General features: G+C 50.0%; 6 protein-coding genes across 6 annotated transcripts; 2 read left to right on the forward strand and 4 right to left on the reverse strand.

Moving 5' to 3' along the window:
- Positions 1 to 282: 282 nt before the first annotated feature.
- IAQ61_008746 (uncharacterized protein) lies at positions 283 to 1,569 on the reverse strand (the record flags this gene model as incomplete). The annotated part of the gene is made up of 1 exon (XM_003836334.1): positions 283 to 1,569. One exon carries the CDS (start codon positions 1,567 to 1,569, stop codon positions 283 to 285), a length of 1,287 nt encoding a protein of 428 aa, XP_003836382.1.
- Positions 1,570 to 2,899: 1,330 nt separating this feature from the next.
- On the forward strand, positions 2,900 to 3,163 carry IAQ61_008747 (uncharacterized protein; the record flags this gene model as incomplete). The annotated part of the gene is made up of 1 exon (XM_003836336.1): positions 2,900 to 3,163. The coding sequence occupies one exon, from the start codon at positions 2,900 to 2,902 to the stop codon at positions 3,161 to 3,163; it is 264 nt and encodes an 87-aa protein (XP_003836384.1).
- A 438-nt stretch (positions 3,164 to 3,601) lies between these two features.
- Positions 3,602 to 4,540, reverse strand: IAQ61_008748 (uncharacterized protein; the record flags this gene model as incomplete). Its single annotated transcript, XM_066098111.1, has 2 exons — positions 3,602 to 3,978; positions 4,480 to 4,540. 2 exons carry the CDS (start codon positions 4,538 to 4,540, stop codon positions 3,602 to 3,604), a joined length of 438 nt encoding a protein of 145 aa, XP_065951750.1.
- A 1,128-nt stretch (positions 4,541 to 5,668) lies between these two features.
- On the forward strand, positions 5,669 to 7,434 carry IAQ61_008749 (uncharacterized protein). Its single transcript, XM_003836338.2, has 2 exons — positions 5,669 to 6,080; positions 6,135 to 7,434. Exons 1-2 carry the CDS (start codon positions 5,839 to 5,841, stop codon positions 6,787 to 6,789), a joined length of 897 nt encoding a protein of 298 aa, XP_003836386.1. The 5' UTR covers positions 5,669 to 5,838; the 3' UTR covers positions 6,790 to 7,434.
- Positions 7,435 to 7,521: 87 nt separating this feature from the next.
- Positions 7,522 to 7,951, reverse strand: IAQ61_008750 (uncharacterized protein; the record flags this gene model as incomplete). The annotated part of the gene is made up of 3 exons (XM_066098112.1): positions 7,522 to 7,629; positions 7,695 to 7,851; positions 7,908 to 7,951. The coding sequence occupies 3 exons, from the start codon at positions 7,949 to 7,951 to the stop codon at positions 7,522 to 7,524; spliced, it is 309 nt and encodes a 102-aa protein (XP_065951751.1).
- A 2,231-nt stretch (positions 7,952 to 10,182) lies between these two features.
- Positions 10,183 to 10,931, reverse strand: ATP7 (ATP synthase d subunit; the record flags this gene model as incomplete). Its single annotated transcript, XM_066098113.1, has 3 exons — positions 10,183 to 10,212; positions 10,271 to 10,753; positions 10,920 to 10,931. 3 exons carry the CDS (start codon positions 10,929 to 10,931, stop codon positions 10,183 to 10,185), a joined length of 525 nt encoding a protein of 174 aa, XP_065951752.1.
- Positions 10,932 to 10,949: the final 18 nt, after the last annotated feature.

Here is a 10,949-nt window from a genome sequence, read left to right on the forward strand (position 1 = left end):
ACAATTTGGATGTATAGCTAGACGCGATGATGCATGACAATTGAGATTCCAGTCTCTTGTCCCGCGGACTTTCATCAAGAGTGGTAAATCAGCAGTGGTGATGTGAGAACATTGGCGATTCTGGTTATTTTCTTCTCTCTTCTAGCTATATAGATATGGCTGCGTAATGAGAAAACGGTGTGTATTGAAAAAGCCTAGATACCATTGACACTCTGTGCAAAGTTTCTTGATGGCCAAATCCACATTCCTTTCGAATTGTCGTTGAATGGATGCTTCTGTTGATCATAGGTCCACTTCTTGGAAGCTTCCTCCATCATCATCGTCCTCGACTGACGGTTGCCCTGATTTCGGTCTGTTCGGTAGGCCTGCCTCGACTGCCTTCTCGTTGCTTGCCTCAGGTTCCGACTCATCCTCGCTCGTGTTTTGCTGCCTTTGCTCTTCCGACTGTGGTTTCAAGTCTTCTGTACTGGCCTTTTGTTGCGCTGGTTGGCTCCTCGGTTCTGGTGTGCTGGCATTGCTCCTTTCGCTTGCTGTGTCTTTTGGAGGTGGGGGAGGTGGTGCTGTGTTGGTGTTGCGGTCCTGTGTGGGTCTGTCCGGGGTAGGTGGGGTAATCTCTGTCCGTGGACTTAACACGGGACTTCTGGGCTGCTGTTGTTGTTGCTGTTGAGTTCCTTGTTGGGGTACCTGCGATCCACCTGGACCAACATTCCGTAATCGTGGATCAGCATTCAGGTAGTATCCCCTCACACCGACAATTCTGCCCTCTCTCTCGCACCCTAGTACCCAGTCTGGCACGACGACGGGTATGTTGTTCTCCACTGCCTTCTCCCATGCTGGCCCTCTACCTTCTGTGCATACAAAATGCGTCGTATCGATACGAACAGTGTCTGCGATTTTTGCGCCGATTCGTTCTACTGATCTTTGGAGTGACTCGCGTAAAGCAGCAGGCATATGTCCTGGTGTGATTGTGATACCAGACAGATCTGTCATCTTGTGCGTTTGTACCTTGAGCTTCTCGCTACTGAAATTGCCCGCGCTGGTCTTGAGTACGAGGTGGAAGGTGTATTCTGTATCGACAGCCAAGCCACTCAACTTGGTGCTGTGGTTCTCGCTGGGCTTCGGTATAGTGCCTGCCTTGCTGCCATTGCGATATAGGGTAAGGCTGCGTAGTTCGGCAGTCGCAATGTCGATTGGGTCCCACTCGAGGACAACTGAGGTTTGTGTGGCATTTCGACATTTGAGGACGGGTGCAGAGGGCGTGCGCTGGCCAAAGGTCTGGAAGATCTCCGTCTGAAGCTCTTGAAAGGCTCGCTGGGCATCTGCTTCTGCTTTGTAATTGCGGCCGACTTCGATATCGACCATGGAGCCAGAGGAGATGTCGGGGGGTAGCAATATCGAGGGAAACTCAATCTGTAGCCTGTCAATGGCAAGGTGGGTGAATGGCAGGGGTGCGCCTGCACAGTGGTCATCTTCTGGGACCATGGGCGGGATGCTTACAAGGCGTTTATCTTCAGTCAACAACACCGCGACACCGGCGTCGACCTTGCCAACGGTGAGAGAGACCAGCATTTTGTGTTACGATTGCCTTCGACAGTTTTTGAGTTATGGTGACCAAAGTATCCCCGGAAGGTTGAGGCTGGCGCGTCTGTTCCTGACTATCAACGCGGGCCGTAGAAACGCCGACCCACGTCTTAACTTAGCTCACCCTCATCATCGTTCCCTACAACCAAACACACATGCAGGTATTCATCGCACTTTTCACCTGACGACTAGTCCATCCATTCAACCAGGGGATTTTACCAGGCATCCGCGACTTCAACGGACTCTGCGCCAGTATTCACGCCTCCAGAACCACGCATTGGAATGCCCAATCTCTGACTAAGCGTCGTTGCATCCGTAAGCACCGAACATTGATACCACAACAAGTATTTTGCGCATTGTTCCACCGTGGACCGCAGGCTGAGGACACGATAAGAATCGCTCTCGTGCCCACTTGTACTGGTCTGAGTGAACGGGGTACGATGGATCTGGAAGCTTGTCTCCGTTTGATTGCGCAGGCTGTGTAAGAACTGAACAACGGCATTGCTAATTCACCTCTCGATATGCATCATGACAAATGTTCGAAGGTGCGGGCGCACTTCTATCGTTCTATGCGTTTGGCCTTGTTTTAATGCGTTTCATAAAGCTCATAGGCCTTTTTCATGTCATGTGTCTATCTCCCAAGAGAATCACTATGTCATTATCATAGCCAGGCATATCTCCTTAGGTCAGCATACTCCATGTAGACTGCTTCCGCCTTCAGCATCGCTACACTGCGATCTTCTCTACCTGATTGTAGTTTTTTTTGAATATATATATATATATATATATGTATATATTTATAATCAAACGCGGTCTTAAATTAAATGTCGTCGACTCATTGCAACGGCGACTCACCTGTTGACGCATTTCCTTCAGTTTCCTTCTGGTCAACCATCAATCCTCCTCCTTGATGTCTGTCGAAGACAAAACCAAGCCAACACCAACTTGGCTTTCGTAATCGGCGCTCCTCTCTATATGAAACCAGGGTATAAACCTGAAGAACAAGAAGTTGTCATTCATTAAATCCAAGTTTCCCTCCTAGTCGTCCACGCGTCGATGAGACAGAACGGCGCCCATGACGTCAGAGCTACCAGCAGGCATTAGTGAACATAAAACCGCACCATCTCCAGCGCCACCTGAAGCTGGACTCTAGAAATCAACTCTTCAAGAAAGCTAGTCCACGATACTGCACCATCCAAACTTAATCTTGCTCTTCGGCAATATAGTTCCCGTACACCACTACATCCCATCCTAGCTGTACACACAGACCCAAACTCAATACAGCCGATCATATTACCCACGCAAAAAAAATTACGCGATGCCTGTTGGTCAGCAAGATTCCGGTATGACGAGCGGCGTCAAGTTTGTCACATCGACAGTTGGAAACACAGTTGGAGGAGCTACAAATTTGCTGGGAGGCGTTGTGGGAGCGGTGGGCAGGGGAACTGGTGAAGTTATCGAGGGGGCAACGGGGAGTGCAGGACGGCCGGTTGCAAAGGGGCTTGCGGACGTCGGAACGAGTGTTGAGAAGGGGGCTAATGATGTTGCTGGGGGTGTCAAGCGTGCTGGAGAAGGAAAATAGAAGAATGAGGTTGGAGTGGAAGTTGAAACGACTGCAACCGTCCATGTGATGAGAGTTCCACTGGTCAGGGGTACGAATAATCAATGACAAAGAACTCATGATGATACATCTACTGTCAGCCTCTTACATATTGCGATGACTGCATTGTTCGTCTAGGAATGCACGTGGTCCTGTGCCCTCTTTTCCTCAGCCATCATCAAGCCAAATGTTGCTTGGCGGCCATAATCAACCGCCGACAAGAAGATGGTCTTCAACTGTCTAGGCTACCGTAGGCACTACGCGTCAAAATTCTGTGAAAATCAATAGTCTATTTGGGTCACTGTCTTCGATAGTTACTCCTAGAGCATATATATGTGTGTCAGTTCTGCTTTCTCGGTACATCAAGACCGAGGCACTGTCCAAAGATGCAGGTATGATAATGCTCAAGACGTAATTGTGTCATAGGTCAAGACGGATGCGGCTCTCGAAATCTCTTGTTAAACGTTGATCGCTGGAAAAGTTAACCTGGCTGGAGCCACGAGTCCCTGCAGATGGCCAACAAGCGGTTGCGGCTAACTTGGTGGTGTACCGTACCATGTTTGAACAAGGATCTAACAAGGTCAAAGAGATCGCGATAGACGAACGGTGCTCTTTACCCGTCCTCAAAGATCGTCCTCTGCCAGCAGAGTTTGTAGCCATGGTGAGCATGACATTGTTGATAGGTACGTTGGAGTGGGGATCCTGGAGACAGTGACCATCAGCGAGACTGAAATCTGCGACTTCGCATCCAGTCTGCCCCAATTCTACCCCGAGCATAATACCGCGATACACAGGACCTCGCTATTGACACAAAGTGCTTTGCGGGCTACGTTAGGCGCCAAGGCAGTGCGGCACAGAGACCGGAAACCGAAGTGTGTGTGACGTCAATCGATCATGGTGGTATGCTGGCTTAAACCATCACCAAGGCCGTGGGTAGTAAATGTCGCAAAAGTCATTGTTTCGGCCTGCATCGTAGTGGAGGATTGCATTGTGACTTGAAATCCACAGCATGCGTATGTAGCATGTCTTCAAAGGTTTAGCATGCTGCATGGCAGGCTTGATGGATTCAAAGTACATTGTCATGCAGACAAACTGCAAGTCTTAGTACGAATCAGGTTGCTTTTGCCATTGTGAAATCCGATCGTTCACTCGCCCTCAAACACCGATCATCCAGCCCGTGTGGCTTGCGCGTCCCTTGCCCACCGCCCTGCAAGGTTGAAGTAACAAACTAATCTATCGTCGATGGTCCCAGCCAAGCATTCTTCTTGTTCCCTGAAACCCCAAGCTTTTGTAGTTACACAGGACTTGCCAGGCAATCCTGGGGTCAGACAATGGAGAGTCAGGCAAATCTGTTTGCATTCAAAGGCTGATACTTTCGGTGCTTACTTTCTCTCTCCCACCAAGTACCAGATACTAGGTACGCGGCAGAGTATCGATAGCATGCGCAAGCCCGTCTCCAGGCGCTCCAAAGCGTCCCAACAAGTAGTTCCACAATAAAGAGCGAGTGATGGGCATTGCGCGGAGGCGAAAGCCACAATCAAGTACCCCACAAAGTACGCTAGCGTAGTAAGCTCTTCGCCTAATCGAGACGCAAGTCTTGACATCACTAAGGGCAATTCACCCTTTCAACACCAATCCCATGCTCGCTGTCCAAGACTTCAGTCTCCGCTTGCGCAAGCGTGTTGTCCGCATAGTACGGCAACTGCATGCAATCATTATGCCTTGTCAGCGAATGGCCCGTTGGACAAATGGCGGGGAGGCGTCAAAGCGGCGTGATTCGCCACACGCTACAAAAGATCCCCAATATGCACATAGATTGATTCATACAGCGCTAACAAATACCGGGGAATGATGGTCCCAAAACTTTCGTGGAGCTGACGGTTCAACAGCTGTCTGAAATGGTTGCGTACCGCAGCCCATTTTCATGCAAGTCTTACGACAAAACCATGTGGAGCTTCTTCTTGCTCGGTCGTATACATGACTGCAGTCATTCAAGATGAGCGGTATTCAGAATTGGTCCAAGAACCAAGATTTTGGTCTTACCTACTCTATTTACTACCCGTCTTATATGCATCCGCGGAAACAATCTGAGGAGCGAGGTTCGCCGGCTGAAATCAGCCAAGGGCAGTCGAACGAAGAGGCGGGAACGGCCTCTGCTCACGCGCATTCCAAGCAGGGAGAGACTAGGGAGGGGTCGGGTGAATGTGTTCGTCCAATGAGACATACCTTGCTCCACAGAGTCTATCGATACAGGACATGCACAGTGCTCCTCCAGCCTCTCTCTGACAGTGGGAAGCGTGAAGCTAGGCGATTGTCGATTTACCTTGACGCGTGCTGTACATCAAGGGCTTGGCTCGAGCGCTGTGCTTCTTTGACGCATACGATCTGCGGTGTCATAGCCGATTAGGCAGGTTCACATACTAAACATGGGGCTGGCGTGTGAAGGTATTTATCTGTCTTACTGTCCCCGTCCGTTTGCTGCCATAGTCTCACACTTTCGTTGTCGTGGTTACCTGTCAACGTTCACATCAATCGTACAATAAGTAGTGACTGATCTCTCGTTCATCAGTCATCCATCATCGTTGTCCTCTGTCGCTTTCAATCGCAACATACATTAATACCGCTATTAATCCACTACCCTCGACCGTACTCTAAAAATGAAGTCCTTTGCTGCTATCAGTCTTGTGGCTGCTGCCGTGGCCCTGCCTCAAACTTCTTCCCCAGAAGGTTGCGCATCTTCTGCTCCCGGATCCTTCCAGGTCTCGCCTGTCAAAGTTACCTCCTCTACCAAGCGTAGCATCGAGGCTCGTCAGCTTGCTGGAACTCTTACTCTCACTCTCAACGATGGTGAATTGAAGGATCAGGCTGGTCGTATCGGATACATTGCCTCGAACTACCAGTACGCTCTGTCCTAAACCACGTCTAATGGTTCTCTATACTAACAGCATTTCAGGTTCCAATTCGACAACCCAGTACAGGCTGGTGCCCGCGAGACCTCAGGCTTCTCCCTCTGCGGTAATCAGTCGCTGGCCCTCGGCGGCTCAACCGTCTTCTACCAATGCCTGTCCGGTACCTTTTACAACCTTTACAGCCAATCCACCGGCGAACAGTGCAACCAGATCCACATGCAAGCCGTCAACGCCCCCGGCGGTGGTGCCTCTCAAATCCCTGACGGCCAGCCCCAGGCCACCTCTGCCGGCCCTGCCGTTTCCCAAATCTCCGACGGCCAGCCTCAAGCTAGCTCTGCCGGCCCTGCCATCTCCCAGATCTCTGATGGCCAGCCTCAGGCCCCAACTGGTGTTGTGTCCCAGATTAGTGACGGCCAGCCCCAGGGTCCCACCGCTACCCCCGTCGTTTCTCAAATCTCCGATGGCCAGCCACAAGCCCCTACTGGTGTTGTGTCGCAGATCTCCGATGGCCAGGTCCAAGCCCCGACAGCTGTTGTGTCCCAGATCAGCGACGGTCAACCCCAGGCTCCCATTGCCACTGGCAATGTCACCAGCCCCACCATGCCCGCTATGCCTGAATTCACAGGTGCAGCTTCCACCAGCTTTGCCAGCTTCAGTGCCCTTGCCGCCGGTTTCCTCGGTCTCTTCGCCATGTTGTAAGCTCGTACCGTACACAATATTGTTGAGCTACTCCTCGTCCTCATCCTCCTCTTCGTCGCCAACGTCTTTCGATGGAGCGTCCTGCCTTGCATTGCCAGTAGCTTTTCCTTGGTTCGAAGTGGGGATGGTCAACTATGACTGTGATTAATGAAGGGAAGATGATCATGTAAGGAGGAATTAATGCCTGTTTTCCAACTAGCGCAATTTTGGTCTTTTCATTAGTCTCGTCTCCCTTGCGAAAACACTCCTTAACGTTTGTATGTTTATCACGATATCATGTATATACGCCACTTGCGCATAATATGGTCGTATGGCGTTGTTTGTTATTGTATGACTGCGGCACCTGCTCTTTGTCTTACAAGCAAAAGGAGTTGTCTCTGAGGCGGAAGGGGAGAGGGGCTTTCGGTAGGTGTAACTATGTAGTATTGTCTTGTCAGCGTAGGTAGTTAGTTGGCCAGCTTGTATCCGTCGTCACTGGGCAAGTGCCCTGGCGAGAGAGGGGATACACTAATGAATGGAAAATAATTGGAACCACCTGACAGGGCATTGGTGGCTCCTGCGGCAAACATGTTACACCCAAACTGATGCATGCGCATTGAAGACCAATTAAGCGCACCTTTTGATTGAAAAAAGAATTGAATTGGCTCGGAGAAGTTGATACACCTAGCGCGAATAGATCTCTGGAAAAAAAGAGTACTTATGTGTCGACAACCTCTCCAATTCATCACAAGCTCAAGTGCATATTGCCTGCGTTTTACATTGGCCCCAACACTCTGTATTATACCTGTCCCAATTAAGCTCCGCAACAGGCTTAAGGCCTAAATCCTGCATCATACATTTCTGCATCCCATGGTAAGTATCAAGACAGTAAGATTTACAAGACTGTGTTTCAGTATCAAACATACCTTCTCCGATTTGTCCCAAAGTGCTGATATTAGTCTCTTATCATCGTGGGACTGGTATTTGTCTATCTGCCTTATGTCATAGCCATCGCATGCTCTAGCTTGGCACGTGTCGTTCAAGTCGATATCACAATGGCATCTTTGCGATGCTGCGTGCGCGCTGTTGATGGTTAGTGGAAGGATGGCAGTGAGGCTTGAGAAAAGAGGTATGCATACAGAATAGGCAGCAGAGTTGTCACAAAGAGATTGCTGATTTGCATTGTGTTGGCACAAATGAGGTGATGCAGCCTTATGGGTGTGGTAATAGGATAGGTTGAGGAAGGTATGAATGCTGTGTAAAATGTACTTGTAATTTTACGGCCCAGAGTCAAGTTACAAAGAGCGGAGGGATCAACGAAAATATATACAAATCCCTAGTCCATGCACAACTCTATTTATAAAATAATACAATTTGTCACAGTCTTATACTTCAGAGTTAGCGCATTGGATCCTTGCTTGGATACCGACAGAGGGTAGGCAGGAATCGTGACGATAGGTCGCATCGGTAGTTCCCATAGTCATTGTATCGAAGAAGAGCCGAGTGAGACAGTGAGCACTATAGCTGGTACAGGATCTACAGTACGTGGTAGAAAGTAAAAGCAGCCGTAGGCCTGACCATCTCGGCGTAATCATATTAAACCGTACTCACCAAGATAAGGTGAAATGTGTATTTGAAATGTTGGCGGTGATGGTCGTGGTAGGATAAGTTAGATGGCGCTAGAATGGGCATCTTTAAGCTTAGAGGTAGGTAGACGTGCATGGCTAACAAGTCATAGTAGATATGCATATATTCATGAACTTAGACAGCTTTATATTTCTGCGTGCACAACTACCAAATCTGTCCACTGTGTAAGCCATATCGGAGCACCTGGGCGTCGGAAAAGATGGGTATCCTACTAGCCATCTCGGCTAGTTTGAGGATCACGTTACTTGTCTTGTGCTATGAAAATAGCCAGGATGTAGCAGTGGCAAATCACATGATACTCAAACTACCCGAGCGCATGAGTAGTTCGCGGTATCGGTACCGGTATACCCGCGCATGTTTCCCCATCAAAATATGACAATTATGGTATTGCTTCCGAAGAACGCAGCAGGTAGGTACATAGCAAACATTGCATAACGAACCTCTACATCTCATATTCGTAGGACAAACACCGAGTATAGACGCGATAGGTTTATAAGTAGCCGTTACTTAGCCAGCAGTTCTCACATCCCCTGGCATGCAGTCAGACAATCTTATGTGCGTTGTCGTGATAATTCACGATTGTAGAAACTATATTATGTCCCGCTGGGTCCATCCCAGTTGTCCCGTTACAGCTTTGATATCAACACTTTACTTCAGAAGTTCCGGTGCTCTTAGCCGTAGGTGAATTTTGTATTACGCTACTTTTACCGTACCTACGTCTGACAGATCTACCGGTACGTTTTAGCTCGTGTACTACAGTGCTGTGGTTTAATGGCTTAGTGACACCTTCCCCACTTGTGAGCAGGTACTGCAGGCCATGTCGTGTTCTGTGAAGTCATGTTGTGCTGCTTGTCTTGCAGGCACATTTGGTAGTATATGGCGTCGTTATATTTTCATTGCACATGTCCAATGCACAGCATCCGATGCATACCGGTACCTAACATCTTGCAGTCAATCTCTCGCGAATCGCATCGTCACCTCCATCCATCTGACCATCTAATCATCCATCTATTCAGAGCACTTAAAAAAGCATCCACCACCGCACACCCCCCGCATGGCATACAATACTCTCATCTAATGAAAAAGCGTCCCAACGCCTCCATTGCACAACACACCTCCTACCTCTCCTCTCCTCTCTTTGCACATCCCCAGCCGCGTATCTGCTCGTATAATCCAGGTCCGCACACACGCATGCATGCACACATCACAGGGCGGAACCAGGTACGACAATCAACAAGGGAGGACAGCGGGATGGCGGGTTATCGGTGTGTTTTAGCTTGGGGGTTGGGGGGTACAAGGGGGAGGAAGACTATTTGAGGGGATGGGTGGCGAAGGGATTATGGTAGGTGTACTACAGTATACCATATCTAGGCGAAGTTTCTGGGTGTTTTGACATGCTTGGAGATGCAGCGTGAGGCAGTGGAAATTGTGGTTAGATGTGTGTGGTACGGTTGAGCGAGTTGCCATAATTTATCGTACACCTCTACTAGAGGGAATGACAGGGGAAATTAGTTATCACGTCCCAAGGTCAGTCCATCAGTCCATCAGGCTTCAACCTATACTAGTTATCCGCATGCATACCAACGTGTGCAGCAAAGTCGTCTCAGAGCATGATTTTGTCAGCAACATGTAAAACGTACTGCAAATGTGGAAACAGAAAATGGTCAAAATCTAGGATGCATTTCCACTCTCTGGAACTATTCACAAGTACGTAGGTAATACAACCCAGACTGGGTACATGTTGGCTCCATTTCAACAAGAAGAGGCTTAGAGGACGGACAAGTCGCCAAACTTCTCCTACGGGGCTGTTAGCACATGGTTGATTGTGAGCCCATTGGCAGGACAGGAAACGTGCCTTGTAGCCAGGCACAGCCCAGCGACCCTTGGAAACGAGCTGCTCGGTGCGCTTGTCGATCTCGGGCTGGGCCTCGGCAACCTCGTCCACGGTGAGGTCCGCGAATGGCCTGGCATCTTCGATGTTCTTGAGCGTCTTGTTCAGGTCACCCAGCTCCTTGTCCACGACCATCTTGGTCTCCTCGGCGCTCTTGATGGCCTGGGCCTCGAATGCCTCAATGGCCTTGATTTGCCGGCCGACGTCGTAGGTCTGGGGCTTGAAGGCATTGAACTGCCTCTCGATGTCGTCGACGACGGACTGGTTCTTGAGCACGCCGCGGTAGTGGGCGAAGTCGACCGTTTGCGATTGTTCCGAGAGGAGGGCTACTTTGCGGCGCGCATCGTCGTTGCGCTTCTTGAAGGCTTGGAGGGCGGCGGCGGTTTGGCCCTTGAGGCCGAGCTGCGAACCAAGCTTGGTCCAGTCGAGCTTGAGGGCTGCGCTGCGCTGTAGAGGGGGGGAAGCGTTAGCCATGTTCTGTTGTGCGCTTTCTCCGGGGGGGGGGGGGGGTTGTTGTTGCTGGGAATGCCATTGCGGGCCGGGGAGCGCCGCGGGGGCAGCAATAGGGGACGGGCTATGTGCCCACGGTGCAGGGAAAGGAGGGCGAACGTACTCCGACGGCCATTATGATGGATTGCGGGGG

This window comes from Plenodomus lingam, assembly GCF_022343315.1.
Source record: "Plenodomus lingam strain CAN1 chromosome Unknown contig_5, whole genome shotgun sequence".
NCBI classification, from domain to species: domain Eukaryota; kingdom Fungi; phylum Ascomycota; class Dothideomycetes; order Pleosporales; family Leptosphaeriaceae; genus Plenodomus; species Plenodomus lingam.